The following is a 15696-nucleotide window of genomic DNA, read 5'->3' as shown; positions in this document are numbered from 1 at the left end:
CCCCGAGTAAAAATAAAAGTCTCAAAGGTACGAAAAGAGACGTCTCACGTCTCACAATACAAAGGATTTGAGACCGTGGGACGTCTCTATTCGAACCTTTGAGACTTTTATTTTTACTCGGGACAGACATAGGGGAGGTGAAAAAATGAAAGAAAAATGTTTGTGAACTTCTAGCTGTTCCGCTGCATCCGAAACGCAACGAAAATATAAGAAAAGTGGTTTTCCTGATTACCGGTCTCAGTTTTTCAATTACACCAAACATGCAGGGGTGAATACACCTTTAAGGTGTACTCAAACAATTCAGTACACATGGAAGGTTCGATCAAAAAATATTTTTTTTTGCAACAGGTAAGCTGCAATTTCTTCATAATCATCGCCATTAGGAACGGAAGAGTGGATTACTGTTAGCTCTGGGAAAGTTTAGGAAGGTACAGTTACAGTCAGTGAAATATCAGTATGAATTTGCTTCAGCTGTTGTTCAGCTGGTCCACACGTACAATCAAAACTGTCTATAACATCTTTATAACCGTTTTGATTGTATATGTGAATCAGCTGAAAAACAACTGAAGCGAATTTATGCTGAAATTGCGCTGCATCTGACCAAGGGCCCTCTCAATAGAACAAACTGACAAATTAAAATGAAAAATCATATATTTAAATGTGTGTGTGACAGTTTCGTGTACAGACAGTAAGAGGGACTCAAAATGTCAAAAGAATACTAAGGTTGACGTTTTCGTTTATTGGTGTGTGTGATATAACTTTTCAATGAATTTCGAGTCATAATTCCTCTAGGTAGTCTACCTCTATGGATCTGACTGTGTGAAAAATGTTTTCCAAAAAGTCACTGATTCAGACTGAATTAAATCCAAATTTTACTGTGCAAGATCAATCGCGTAGGTCCGAAGAGATGGTCAAAACATGGTGGAGGAGATTTTTTTGGGAATTTTATTCTTTGCAAATATATCGAGTAACTTAAAATAAATTTATTAGATGTTCTCTGTTGTGTAGCTAACGATTCTAGATCGACAAAAAATGATTAACTCAATACTTTCGGTCAACTGAAACGCGAATTTTCTATGACAGAACAGATATAAAATCATGACTGAGAATGAAGTTGCTGATCGATGTAGTTGTTGTTTTTAAGCGTTTTAATCAAAAATATGTGCCAAAAATGGGCGCTCTTTGTGACATTTAATTTATTTACATTCAAAATCCTAAGGACATAAAATTGGAACTTAAACATAAAATAGGATTAAAAGGTTACTAGGATTAAACTAACGGTCAAACCAATTTAGAAATTATTCACTGGCTTCTGTCGTCCATTTCGCAAAATGATTTTTTCCTTACATTCAAAGACGTCGATTGCTTTAGTGGTCCATCCTAAGGTGTTTCCATGTTCGATGAAAGTATTTTTTTTTTCTTCAATGGGTCCTTGCAAGGCTTTTTGTTATCGGAATGGGACGCAATGTGTCGATCCAACAAATATTTGTACTTAAAGCTTCTGATGCACACGTCACATCTATAGGGTAAATCTAATTTTATGAAGAAAAAAAAACAAATTTTACGGAAGCAAGCCAACATGAAGACCTTGTTAAGTCGTCGCAATGTTATCAATGTTATTACCTAAATGCACTAACGAGTGTTGGTCTAATAAATATTTGTACTGAAATGCTCTATTGCACACATTGCATTTATATGGCTCCTTACCACCTAATTTGCGAAGAAATTAAATTTTACGGTCAAGCAAGTCAAATGAATTTTATAGTAACATTTAGCTCACCGAGATGGCTTTTTGAGTGATAGGTCAAATGAAGTTTATTCATAAAACGGCGGCCGCACACCTCGCATACATAAGGAGCTAAGAAAAAAATGAAATATTTTCCTCAAACAATTCATTTCACAACTCATTTGAACTTTCTCACGAGTATGGGATTTCATGTGCAAATCGTAGTAATGTCTCGAATCAAATACATGATGACACACCTCACACTCATACGATATCGGATCTAAAAGAAATTTGTCTGGTTAAGATACTAATGTTAAGATATGAATAGACCGAAAGCTGCGAAGTCCTTTTACGGTTCGGAACCCATGCCATATTGCCATATACTCTGACTTCACTATATACCCAGAGAGCGATGTATTTCAATCGTTATGCATATGCATCCTAGATTACGCTAGGCCAACCAGGAGCTGACCCTCAATTGCCGTACAGTCCGACTAACTACGACATATATGATCAAGTTATACATTCTCCTGGGAGATTCACCTAATATTTGACAAATATATGACTGTGTGGCTAATAGTGCTCTATATTGGAACTGGTACCTATACCAACCCTGATTTCGAAAAAGTGAGTTATTAGATCCAACCTATTGAGGGCACGGAATTATTCGAGCAATGGAACTGAGTCGGAAATGTATTACACTTCAAAAGTTAATTTATCGTTTTGCTACTCATATATTCACTGCAAAGCAGAGGCAAGTAGCCGTCTGAGAAAACCGTTTTTTTTGACGATTTCGTTGCGTTTCAGATGTAGAGAATCCGTTAGAAATTCACCGAAAAGATCAAATTTTTACCCATTTTTTGAAATACTCACTGTGAGTGAATTTAAAGTCCAATAAGACCATTATTGCCCCGAAAGTACATGTTTTCGATTTTTAATCACTCCCCACAAAAGCGTCGAAGAATTATTTTTTAAGTGGTTTTGGCCACTACCATCACCTTTCTGGGCACATTATAGAAAAGTCCACTGAAAAATGGGTGCGATTTCGGTTGGCCTTTGGGAGCTTATCTCGACCATATAGAGGTAACTCGATATAAATCAAATCGATGGCTAACTGTGATCACCACAGGCTAAAAAATTCAATCCATCTTATCGTTAATATCAGGCAGGCACAAGCTGGCATGGGTCCCAGATAAAAGGACTTTCTAGTTCTCGGCCTGAGAGTTAGCTATGTCAACATTAAAATCATATCTCACCATGGAGTTTCATATGTTGTCTGAAATTATAGTGCCGTCGAAATGTCCTCCTGCATATCATGCATTCTTATTTACAGTAAAAGATTCAAATGAAGTGTTAAAATGCGTATCGTGACCATTAAACGTTTCTCACCATAATCTTCCTGGTTCTCCTTCTCACTTTTTGAGTACGTTTGAGGAGTCTGTGCAACCGTTTCAAGTTCAACTAAATCAGCCGGTAAATAAACAATTGTCCCATCGTCTGGATCAACGAAGAAATTATCTTTATCAGTTGTGAGTGTAGTCGTTTGCTCCGTCTTTGCTGGTTTATCATCTTCGATCTTGTATGAAACGGAATTTTTACTGCATGCGATAAATGCGATCGGACACAAAAATCATTCTAACCTGCATCATTGGTCCGATTAATTGAATTTGCTGTGATTGTTGTGACCTGGCCACCATGTCACTGACATTTAAATTATCTTCGTAATTGTTGCCCAATGCATTCAGGTCATTGTTGGTGTGTTCCGGAACGTCTAAATCCGCAGCTGAATCGTTTTCCAACAAATAGTTCAGAATGTCTTTAATGGTTGTAGGTGGTTTGAAGAGACTAGCACAATAATTATCCAGTAAACTAATTACATCGTCTTGCACATGAGCGGGAATCTCATCGTTTATCGATGCCATTATATCCATTATATTGTTGCTCATGGGCCAAAATTATAAAGCTTTTTTCACAGACGAACGTTCGTTACAACATTATAAACAAAAATTACGCGCACCGTTTTGGCAGCTTGTCTCAAAGACAGGACGTTTATTCTGAATGATATAACATGAGTTGTGTCTCAAAAGGGACATATTGTCTGTCGTAGTTTTTCTTCTGTTGTTTTTTTTTTGTACTAAGAGCGTTAACCCTTTCGAGTGTTTTGTTTGTGATATCATTGCTCGTATAATAAGACGAGTTGGAACTGGTATATTTGACATATCTGACATACTGACAGAATTCAAGAATAGTAGATTACTATTCTGCCGCCCTCGGATACTTTTACTCACCTGGATACGAGATAACTCGTTACTTCCCAGTTATAGTTTGCTATTTTACGTGTTACGGCATGTTTCATTTTCATTTAGATTGCCTAACCACGTAAAGCATTCTACTTACGAGTATCCAGTATCCAGTTGCCGACTATATTTTTAACCCTGATCAGGCTTCTATTTCATCAGCGAAAACATACAAAAAATTACGGATCGACTGAGGATCTGCTCTACATGGCACAAGAACACCAGGAAAGTTACATAACCTCAATTCCACCAAGCTGGGCTAATTTCAAAGACGTCAACAAGTAATTTTATTCGCTTTCAACATTTGGTCTTTGAAAATTTAAATTAAATGTCATCAACCATACGACTGAACATTGCTCCACCAATCTCTCAGTCATGGAATACGGAAACATTCAAACAAGTATCGACAAGTTGAGATCTGTGCCGCAATGGCTATGGTGTTAGTGTATCATGAACATTACAACAATTTTGGCATCTGGCTGAGTTTTTGGCATCGTTCGAACCGTTCAATTTCGTTGGTTTTGCCTTTGGAATCAACCTATTGTTTCACACCACGAGCGATTTCATCTGTAATGTCACGCCGCCTGGCCAGGATGTAGGTTTGGTTTGCTTTTGCTCTTCTAGTGCCCTGCGCCGACGACTGAACATTTCCAAATTCACTCTTGAACTATTCCATCCTTAGGGGTAAAAGTTGATGGAACCTCTCATGAGAGGTGAGTTTCTTTATATGACATCGCTATGTCCTCCGCTCCATACAAAGTTTGACATTCGACCATACCTTGTGTTGACGTTCATTGTATTTAAAAAGCCAATCGTAGTTAAATTTATCTCTTTGATCAACCAACATATTCCTGAGAAGATTCTATTGATTTTCGCAATTTTAACAAATTATCATGAATTTTCCGTTTTGACGAATTTTCGAGATTTTCTTAAAACATTTAAATCCTCAATGAGTCCTAAATCTTAAGTAGAAAGTATAATAAGCCAAGCTTTCATCGATGTAAACGGCTTCGTTTTCTAAATTTCTAAATAAAACTAAATTTGAAGGTCCTCAACCCATCTGTACAGATTAGTCACTCGAATGCGAAAATATGACTCGACTTAACTCTAATTTATCTGCACCTTCATCCTTCAGTGGCTTAGAAAAATAGCTATCTCTTGTCATCCCACCAGTATCCAAAAGATTTATATTCAACTAAACAATAACCCGTACCAATGTCAGAATAAAATACTTTCGGACGATTGATGCGAACACGTTTTCTAATACACATCTAGGGAATTGAATTTTTGAATCCATTAATAGTGACAGATAGATAAATGGCTGAGACAATAAAATACATAAACCTTTTATATTGAATTATGTAAGTCTCCATCTCCCATTCACAACTCTTGTATTTAAACTAGACGAAGAAAAGAGAGGAAAAGGTTATCATATCATGTATGATATTTGAATGGTCGGTAGAGTCGAGGTTATAGAGAGGCGAGGTATAACTAAATAAAAAATTAAATAAATTCCCCAACCTCAAGCCTGATATTTGGGAAAAACCTACAACTGTACTTTGCCTATATTATTATAGAATCGTCTAACCAGCGGCGCTATATAATGCTCATATATAAGTGTATATAAGAGTCAAACACACGAATATGGTTTGACTCCTTTACCCAATTATTTTCTATTCGACTGACCATCACCCGAAATATCGGCCTTTTATATTACATTTTTCGGCATGATATTTGGGTTTTAGTGTTATTGGTGCTTTGGAAAATCAGGAAATGACTTTTAAAATCCAATACACAAAGTTACCAACCGAAGTTATTGTGTTGAACGTGAAATGTTAGAAAATTTGTTTTGCAGCGTTTTACGGAAAACATTTTTGTGGAGCGCAGGAAGTTAGATTGTATCAAAATTAATGTGTTACCATACTCTTCGCTTCAGCTGAGAGCTTTTGATTATCATTTAAAAGGTTTTTACACTTTTTCCGTTCGTATTGTTGCGTGGCAGATTTTAGTACCCATCCTTAAAAACATTCGTTTGCAGTATTTTTACTGTATACGCGAAAGCTGGTAGCTTTGTTGTGAGCTATTTTTTACGACATTGCTGGTTTTAGCACTTCGTCGCAGAAAAAGTTAAGTGACACTTTGTTCTGGCTCCGACCGAGTTTAAAATTGAAAATAAAAATTTCTTACTGAACTGAAATGTTATTCACTGTTTCCTGCTGAATATTCTCAAATTGGGACAGTGGGTGAACAATATGTTGTAGAGCGGAGGTATTTCGGTATGAGTTCTAAAGCGAATTTATCTCTTGATGAAGGCAAACATGGTTTGAAGTATATATAACTGCGGGGCAAATATGGTTTAGACTATATTCAAGAGATGGGAAAACAACTGATGGACTAAACTCAACTGACGGTAAATATGGTTCCAAAATTGTTGTAATGGACGTGTTTCTGTGAATACAATTGCTTAGACAACTCACGGTGCGCTTAAAATAAAACATTAAAAACGAACCATAGCGCTGAGAACTGGTGTGCTTGCATAAACAGTTGACTATTCGAAGCCGGCCGATAGACTTGGAGTTTAATTTAAAATTATTTGGACACTAATCGACTCACAGTTGACACCTGAATTAAATTCTTTGTTTAATCTGAAATCGACACGCAAAAAGGTATGCGTCACAAATGGCAGCTGATGAGGATAGTACGCGAAAGTTTTATCAACAAAAATCTTACCAGAAAAATTTGCGGAAGAAAATTCTAACAAAAAAAAAATCGCGTTAAAAAGTGGCACTCTTTCACTAACGTAGGGCCATGATGTAGGTCTTAAAAAAATACCACACATGAATAGCAAGTCGAGACAAGTATGTACTTTGTGAAAGATCTTTGAAGAGAGCTGTGAGAACTTTTACCTGTGTCTGAATGAAATGACATAGGTTCTTAGAACTCCATGACAAACTTTCAAGATAACCCCCCTCACCCAGTTTACTCACCGTTTAAAAAAAAAACCTCTCTCTATCTCTCTTTCCATTGTTATAGCGTTAACGATAAGTAAACAGAGTGAAGTAGATTATTGATATTAGAGAACGTTAGCTATACGGCCGTTAACGCTAATTTCCAACGCTAAATCCCCCGCTAACGCTAAAATCAACGGTAATGCCCAGTCAATAAATGGCATCATTGTGAATGCATAGACATGGACGACGCAATTTCGGTGTGTCTCGGTGTCGGTGTGTTTCTCGGTGTAACACATGGATTGGCGAGTTATGATTCACTTCAGGTTATACTCTTCAATGAGTATATAGAAGAGAAACGGGCAAGACAGGTACAAACACACCGAGTCGTCCCTGATGAGTTCCCCAATGTGTTTGTCTTCACTTTACATTTCACTGGAATTGTAAATATGAACTCCGAAGTTTTTGAATTTAGCGGAACAAAACGGTGTCTCTGGGTACTCTGGGGATAAACGAGACTCGGACGACTTTTTGTTTTTGTTTAATTCGCTCTTGCGTTTTTACGCGGATTTGACTGTACTTGGACTTAGAATATTGCCCTTCTGTCGTGGTTTTTATTGTTCTGTTTAGCTCGGTTGAAGTCTTGAATATGGTAAAAAACTGACACTGAGACTGTGAGTGAACGGTGGATCAATGGACGAGATTTCTTTTCTTACACAGATAATCCGTAGACCCCTGTGCGTCTTTCTTAATACGACAGGTAAGAAATTCCATTCTCATTGCGAGATGTATCAGATCAGAGCATTGTTTTAACTGTATTTCTATATACAGATGTGGTATTGGGTTCAGAAATGAATGTATTAAGAGGTAGAAAAGACGAGAAGAAGACGATTGCTTCATGGTTCGGCGAGTTATGATTCACTTCAGGTTATACTCTTCAATGAGTATATAGAAGAGAAACGGGCAAGACAGGTTTAGTCCCAAACACACCGAGTCCCAAACACACCTGAGTTATTTTTGTGATTGTTACTCCCACAATGTGATCGGATTAACATTTTATCAATGGAATTAGTAGATCTGACTTGTAGGAAGCCAGCTGTATTAAGCTGGAAAAGTTTTATTCACTTTTGATTGCAATAAAACGTTTTACGAATGACATTTTCCAACTGTATGTTCGTCGTGTGTAACATTAAAAAGAGAATAAAAAACGTTTCCAGCTCAATACCGCTTGCTTCCTACAAGTCAGATCTACTAATTCCATTGATAAAATGTTAATCCGATCACATTGTGGGAGTAATAATCACAAAATTAATTTCAGGTGTTTCAATTGCAGGTTAACCACGTGTTTGTTGTGTAGCGGAGGATGTTTGTCGTCGAACAGCGCATTGTAACGTGAATAGATTTTTTCCAGCACAGTGTCGCTACCTTACTGCAAATTAGATCTACGGATTGCAGTAATAAAATATTGATCCGGATGACCTTTTAAAATAATAAATGAAAAATAAATCGAAAATTTCGTCGTCCATGTGTATGCATTCACAATGGTGCCATTTATTGACAGGGCATTACCGTTGATTTTAGCGTTAGCGGTGGATTTAGCGTTGGAAATTAGCGTTAGCGGCCGTTTAGCTAACGTTCTCTATTAAGCTCAAATTTCTTATGAACGTCGCTCATTCATTGATTGACGTTTTTGTTCAAAAGAAACTTTGAAGTCATAAATGAAAAATCAAAATGCCGTTTTATGCATCAGGTATTGATGGAAATTAGGGCGACAACATAATTATTTCCCATAAACTAGCACTTATTACCTACTGATTGTTATTTTAATATAACATTGTAGTTTGCCATGTCTAGATTGTAATCAATTTTCGATTCGCACGTAAAAACAAAAAGTCGTTACCAATTACGTTGTCTCTCCTATAATTATATACTCCCACCCACCGTTCCAAAACACATTTAATATCTGTTATACTGACATAGAACAACTCGTAACTGTAGATAATAAGCAAAGAGAAGAAATAAAAAATGGAAAGAAAACCGTTAAGCATGTACGTAAATATAGGACCATTTCGGATACTAACATAAATGGTTGCTGAAAATTGGTATTTCCGTCGAGCCGTGAATATCGTATCTCAAGACGAAATTGTGACAAAAAATCAAACCTTATTTTAAAAACCATTTAATTCTATGAAAAATACAGGGGAGAAAAACATAACGATTACGCTTTCTCTCATCCTACGGTGTATATACTTGAACCTATGCATAAACCTAAAGAGGGAACCGTACGAATAGTCTATGCAATATAAATGGTTATAGACAGGGACGTCGACTTGTGTTTGGGAGTAGTGGTGCTCATACAACAAGCGAATCTGGGAGTAGTGGTGCTCTTTCAATTAAAACTGGAAATATGTAGTGGTGTTCATCATTCGAGTAGTGGTGCCCGAGCCTAGCTTGTCCTTAGAAGTCGGCGCCCCTGGTTATAGACAAAAGTCACGAAAATATTGAAACTATACACTGCGCCTTCAAAACGCGCAATTTAAACTTATCTTCCAACGAAAATTGCTTACGGTGACAGCACCGTACGATGTAAAATTTTATATATGACTATAATTGAAAATTTTACACACCCAACACATAACTTCCCTCTTGACAGCAACTGTGTATGTATCAATTTTACCGAATTATTTTATTTTTACTAAATTCTAGTGACCATTTTGTTAGGGCCTAACACAGGGAACCGGAAATAGTATTGCCGCTTTAGAAGCATTTTTGTTCAAACTTAAAAAATTTGGAGAATCCAGAAGTTTCTCCAGTAAACAGAATTTTTCAGGTTTTTTCGATATATACATTCAGAGGCAGTGAACTCTCCGCATGAATTTTCCTCAGTTGTTTTTTAGCTGATCCACACATACAATCAGATCGTTGATGAAGAGAGCATCAGGGGAGCCACGTTCCAAAGATTATCTGTTGCAGAAAATTTCTATTGCTATACAAAGAGGCAATGCGGCATGTATTCTTGGAACTTTAGGAAGTAATAGAGCGGATGATTTTTATTTATTGTAATATTTGTTGATTGAAAAGATCGTTTTTTTACTGACTGCGCCGTATGCGAGCAGTCTTTTTTTTCGCTTTGAATAAATAAATCCCAAATGTTAAGTGAATTGAATGATAAAAACCGCCAATCAGAACTGTTCATACTTATTTAAGCAGCTTAAATTAAGCTTCTACACGCAGCGCTGGTGGTAAAACCGTACAAAAAGGTATAAACAGTTTTGATTGTGTTTGTCCATCAGCTGAAAAACAGATGAAGCAATTTCATGCTGAAACGTCACTGCCTCTAACTGTAGGCAAAAACACAACCTTCACTGTACATATCTTCGAGAAACCCTAGAGCGCTCTTGGGGTTTCAGCTTGGGAGCGGCTTAAGCCTTCCTACTGTCATTAAAAACAGAGAAGTAGTTATGTACGTACCTGTTGTGGACGGTACTTTTTAGACAAGTCAAAGTGCCTAGGATCAAATGCCTCGGGCTTAAATTTCTGAATTTTTCTTGAAATTTAGGCCCTCTGCATGAAAAGTTGTGCTGCGAAATTTCTCGATACCAAAGTTGATAACAAAGAAGATACGACAACAGATACGTAAATGCATGCCAAGGAACCAAATTACGAGAAAAATTCTTTCATTTTCTCAAAAGCATGAAAAAAGAAGTTTCAAAATTGTGTTACGTAGGCGTAAATGCATGATACCTTTACTACGTCGTACGGGTCTAACAGGTCCCGTTTTTTTTGTACATTTACACATCCCTTTACGGAGTACGCAATTTTTGTATTTATTATGGTTAAGCTTGAGAAGATAAATTCAGCGAGTAAGGACACTCTCGATATAATGCCACCTCGTAAACAAATTCTCAATGTTCGTTTATTGTACATAAATCCTGTTTGAGCTCATTTTCCATTTATAATCGTCGAACCCATCAAAAATGTCAACAAGAAATTATATTTTCAACAATTTTTATTTCCTTGCCTTGCAGTTATGCTTCCGTAAGATGGACCATCAATGGCATCATACGAGTGTAAAGGACTACTTACAATCGATAAACCATTCAGCCATCTACAATCGAAGCGATGATGATCTGGCATTCCACACCGCAGCCAGTTGGTTTGAGTCGGGCCCCATCGTACTGCTAGTAATATTATATTGCATTGTGGTTTTCGGCGGTGTATTTGGAAATGCTTCGCTGGTAATTACATTGTGCACGCAAACGCCGACCCGTTTTCGAAATCCATTATTGGTGGCACTGTGTTTGGCTGATTTGATGGTGACTGGTGTCTCAGCACCATTGACGATTGTGGCATTAGCATTGGCAAATCAAACGTGGTCGTTGACTGTTGCCAGCTGTAAAGCGATTTACTTTATGCAGGTTGGTTGTTTATATCTTTATGTTACCCTCGTTTCATGTATAACCCTGTATAAACCCTGTATAAACAGCAATTGCATTCGTTGCTTGGAAATACGTTGACGCTATAATGTGGGAGATTAGACAAAGTTTAGGGTTAAAACAAGAATTCCAAGAATGCACTTTTCATGTTTCAATCACTACTTTCGACAAGAGTCATTTACCTAACAAAAGATTGAACTAAAAATAGAAGTGCATTGGTACGATTAACTAGCCAAGCTACGATCATGAAAAGTAGTAGATTTGTAAGAGATTGCCAAACATCGTTCCAACAATAACACATACATATTGGGGCCTTATATACCTGAACGCTGAAATACTACCTTGAACACATGCACTAAGTTTTGAAATCTTGAATCGCATCTAAATTTTAAATACTCGCTCCGCTCGTATGGAAAATGTGAGAGTAGTACTGAAAGAAAAAAGAAATGTGTTGCGAGAGGTAGTTTCTCTCTCGATAACTCAATAGTTATTTACGTATCTGTTGTGGACGGTATATTTTAGGCAATTTCGCGGATTGTAGCCCGAACGAAGTGCCTCCAGAATTTACGAGAAAAATCCGTACTTTATGCCCAAGACATGAGAAAATAGTTTCTCGATCGTTCATTCATTAAACTTCACACATTTGAGTACAATTGAACAGTTACTTGTATAAAATCCCATAAGTATTGTCAAGTTAATCGCCGCCCTGGGGTTCAAATCCACTTAAGATTGAAGGTTTATTATTTCGAGGAATATTTTGAATTACTGTTCAGCTAATTTGACAAATACAATGATGAAATGAAATGCGATGTGGAAATTGCAGAGCGGCCAAATCTCACCTATCCACACTAAAATTATTTACGAAATATGTCGCATAGTGACACTTGGTTGAAGAAATAGGTATTTGTTTACCAAGTGCCAAACCGGGCTGGGTTTTCGAAAAACAGAAAAAAACCAATGATGAACAAATATGAGAGAAATTAATCAACTTATCATTTCTCTGACAAATATCGACAAATAAAGAGAGCGAGGACATCATCAACGTTTTCTCCACTGAATTTGTCGATCAAAAAGAGAATTTTCGCAACGTACACATGAAATTTTTATTTTGTTTGTGCCTGGTAATTAATTTTTATAAAATGTCCACAGAAAAGTTCTAACAAAGGTTTGATAGGTATAGTTAAACCAAAGCTAGACTTTGCTTGTTAAAAAGTTAAATCTAAAAAACAGGGACTCATCGCTAGTTTGAAAAAAAAAGTCTTTTTTGTTTAAAATGCAACAAACACATGTTGCATGCTGTTGTTGCTTCATGAAATACATCAACATTTGATGAGCTGCTGGTGCACTATCCTTTGAATAAAATCCTACCATAAATGCACTCATGCGGTAAACAAGACTAACAACGACGCTGGGATATAATTAACTGATTCACACCACACCAATTTGTGTATTCATTTAGCCATGTAGTTGTCATCATTGCCTTTCGTTTGAGATGGGATATTTTATTGCTTTGACAGTAGAACGTGGTACTAATTAGATGCTTCTGGTCTATATGCTTCCATGAGCTTTAACTTTCCTTGTTATGGAGAATTATGTTTTCTAGCACAGATTATTGGCCACAATTTGTGGTTTGGTGTAGTTACCATTATACAAATGGCTAGTGTGTATACACTTTTTGGTGTTTGAAGCCGAATCTTTTAACATTAATTTTCTTATATGAAACAGTTCTTGCCAGAGCCCATTGATTATTTTGGTTGTCTTTGTTGTTAACAGATGAATCATCTGTTTCGCTATTCTAGATGCATTTTTTTGATTGGCAACAAAATTCATATTGTTTAATACCGTAACATCAAAGTCATCATATTAAATCTTATGAGCGTATGTGTTTACAAAGAAGCTTACATAAAACAAGAACAGATGTACATACAAAGATACCATGACATCAGTTAAAACCGACTTTATCTCGTGCATGACATGATACAATCATGAGATCCGGTACAGAAGAACGAAAAAGTTGCAATTAGCGGATTTTTCGTTCTAGACAGAGACAACAGATGTGTTTGTAACCAATTTGTAACTAGACTCCGTCTTTTTATTATAGAGCCGGGAACTCAGACACTCAGAGGCATCCTCGGGTAAAAGACCAGATCATTAAGTTGTTCAAAGCGTATGACCGCACTCGAATTACGATAGTTTTTAATTTGACACCGCAGTCTGCTCCTGTGAGCAATCTCATCTTTCTTGAAAACCAGGCTACTTTCTTTGTTCAAAATTTTAGAATCCAAGGAAGGAAACTGTTGTAGAGATATTGGGATTTGAAGTAATGTGCTCCTGAATGCATCAAATTTTCATACCAACCTACTTCCTGATTTAGAAATATTGTATATCTCAGCAGATTCATCTAAATCTAGAGCTTCTGGAGGCTCTTGTGTGTTAGAGAATAATCGTATCCCGAATAAGATCTTTAACATAATTTGCCATTCGTAGAAATATATCTTTACGTTGTAAGTTATCCTTAACGTGTTACAAACGGTAGAGCGTATCACATTACAATCCTCAAATCTGCTACTTCTGTTGTTCAAAATATCGACCAATGTTTTATACAAAATCTTTTACTTCATTTGTTTTAGCAAACATTTTATCAGATAAAAAATAAGACCAAATATACGGCTGGTCCTCGGCTATTTCTTTCGTTGCTGTCGAAAACAGATGTTTTTCATTGTTCATTTCGTATTTAACGTTCGAGTAAAGTTACTACAATCTTTCTAAGTGAACATACGAAATAAAAACCGAACGAATTCTAATCTCAATTTGGCAAATTTTATTGTTAACAAGAATTAATTTAATGACGGGTTACCGACGACAGCACAATATCCGCAATATCCTTGTAGCATCGCAAACTTACATGAGAATACATTAACTTAAACTTGCTTTCTGATAAATTCCGGTGCGTAGGATTGGAATGTGTTTAAAAGAGAGAAAAGCAACGAAACAAAAATGAAGGCTCGCAATACATCATTCAGATATATCAACAACTCTTAAAAGATGGATGACCCCAGGAATGGGATTTTTTTTATGAACCTTTTTTTGTTGTGCTACAATGCTAAACATCTAATAAAGGATGTGTACAACATTCTTGCTTACAACGACGACGTTGCGGTGGTCGGGATACAAATGAAAGATAAATGTAGCAAAAACAAGTAAAGTATGTGCATTGTGTGTGCGTATAAAACACATTATAATATATGAAAACCCGGGGTGTATAGCCGAAACGGCATTGAAACATGGGAACGTCAGTCATTAGGGCTTTAACGGGATGTATTGAAACGGATATTATTATATTTTGCCGCGTACTACAAGCATTTTTATTCATTTAATTTTGGTAACCCCTGAAATTCCATTTAGAAATTTGATTTATCTTTTGTTGCCGATGCGGAACTCATCCTCATGAATTTTATGTAATTAATTCATTTAATTAATTGCTCAAGTAAATGAGTTGTAATGGGATAAGTATGGTAATTTGTCAAACAACACAATTTTGATTGCTTTTGCTTTTATAACTTAATACTCTACTCACTCACTGTATGCAATCAACAACTGAAAATTTTAAATTGTTTACTCAACTCATGTGCATGTACTGAGTGAACTTAAAATGAAAGCTGCTGATATCAACTGTTCGATTTAATTTATGCCAATCAATGAGTGTAAATAGGATACATACACTACTGTGAGAGTGTCGAAAGTGCCAATTTTCTACTGAATTTAGGTTATTCATGTCAAAGAAATGTAAATTGAAAATTGTACTTTGATGCTGCAGAGAGTAGTCACAGAAGTATTTCTTCCTACTTTAGTTTTGAAATGGTTTTGTTATTTAACATACTAGCATTAGACTTGGCGTTGGCACAAGCTTAGAACAATGTGCCCACCACCCCAATCACCCATATCAGAATGTTTAGATACTGTACGGCTGATATTTGTGGATTGAAATGAAGAAACGTCGAATGAGGAAAACTTTCCAATTTTCTGGGTTTTAATTCAAAATGTTGACTTCGATGCATCTGAATTCAAAAGTGTACTTTTAAAGTTTTAATCCTTTTCATGGTGGCCTCAGTTTGTAACATAACTCAGGGAACATTTGAATACTCTTCCTGGAACAATGAAATTCACACGACAATGAGCGGAATTTCCAGCTTTTCCATCCAGAGACGATCTTTTCCTCGATTTTCCTTAATTTTTCATAAAAAATATTTTTTGCAAAATTTGGAAAATTTTGTACCAAAAGTAGTCTC

The 15696-nt window shown here is 36.3% G+C and overlaps 2 protein-coding genes across 3 annotated transcripts in view; one reads left to right on the top strand and one right to left on the bottom strand.

The window, feature by feature from the left end:
* Positions 1 to 15696, top strand: part of LOC119078429 (D(3) dopamine receptor) — a 110681-nt gene that overhangs the window by 75102 nt on the left and 19883 nt on the right. For both annotated transcript variants that reach the window (XM_037185942.1, XM_037185941.1), the window contains exon 2: positions 11000 to 11389. In XM_037185942.1, coding sequence (XP_037041837.1) covers positions 11015 to 11389 — 375 coding nt within the window. In that variant the 5' untranslated portion in view covers positions 11000 to 11014. The remainder of the gene's footprint in view (positions 1 to 10999; positions 11390 to 15696) is intronic.
* LOC119078430 (zinc finger protein 25-like) lies at positions 1180 to 3831 on the bottom strand. The gene is made up of 7 exons (XM_037185943.1): positions 3367 to 3831; positions 3116 to 3302; positions 2983 to 3048; positions 1923 to 2006; positions 1781 to 1858; positions 1624 to 1710; positions 1180 to 1532 (listed from the first exon to the last, which is right to left on the bottom strand). The coding sequence occupies exons 1-7, from the start codon at positions 3670 to 3672 to the stop codon at positions 1381 to 1383; spliced, it is 960 nt and encodes a 319-aa protein (XP_037041838.1). The 5' UTR covers positions 3673 to 3831; the 3' UTR covers positions 1180 to 1380.

This window comes from Bradysia coprophila, unplaced genomic scaffold (genome assembly GCF_014529535.1).
Source record: "Bradysia coprophila strain Holo2 unplaced genomic scaffold, BU_Bcop_v1 contig_297, whole genome shotgun sequence".
Classification (NCBI taxonomy): domain Eukaryota; kingdom Metazoa; phylum Arthropoda; class Insecta; order Diptera; family Sciaridae; genus Bradysia; species Bradysia coprophila.
This window is presented reverse-complemented; position numbering and strand designations above follow the sequence as displayed.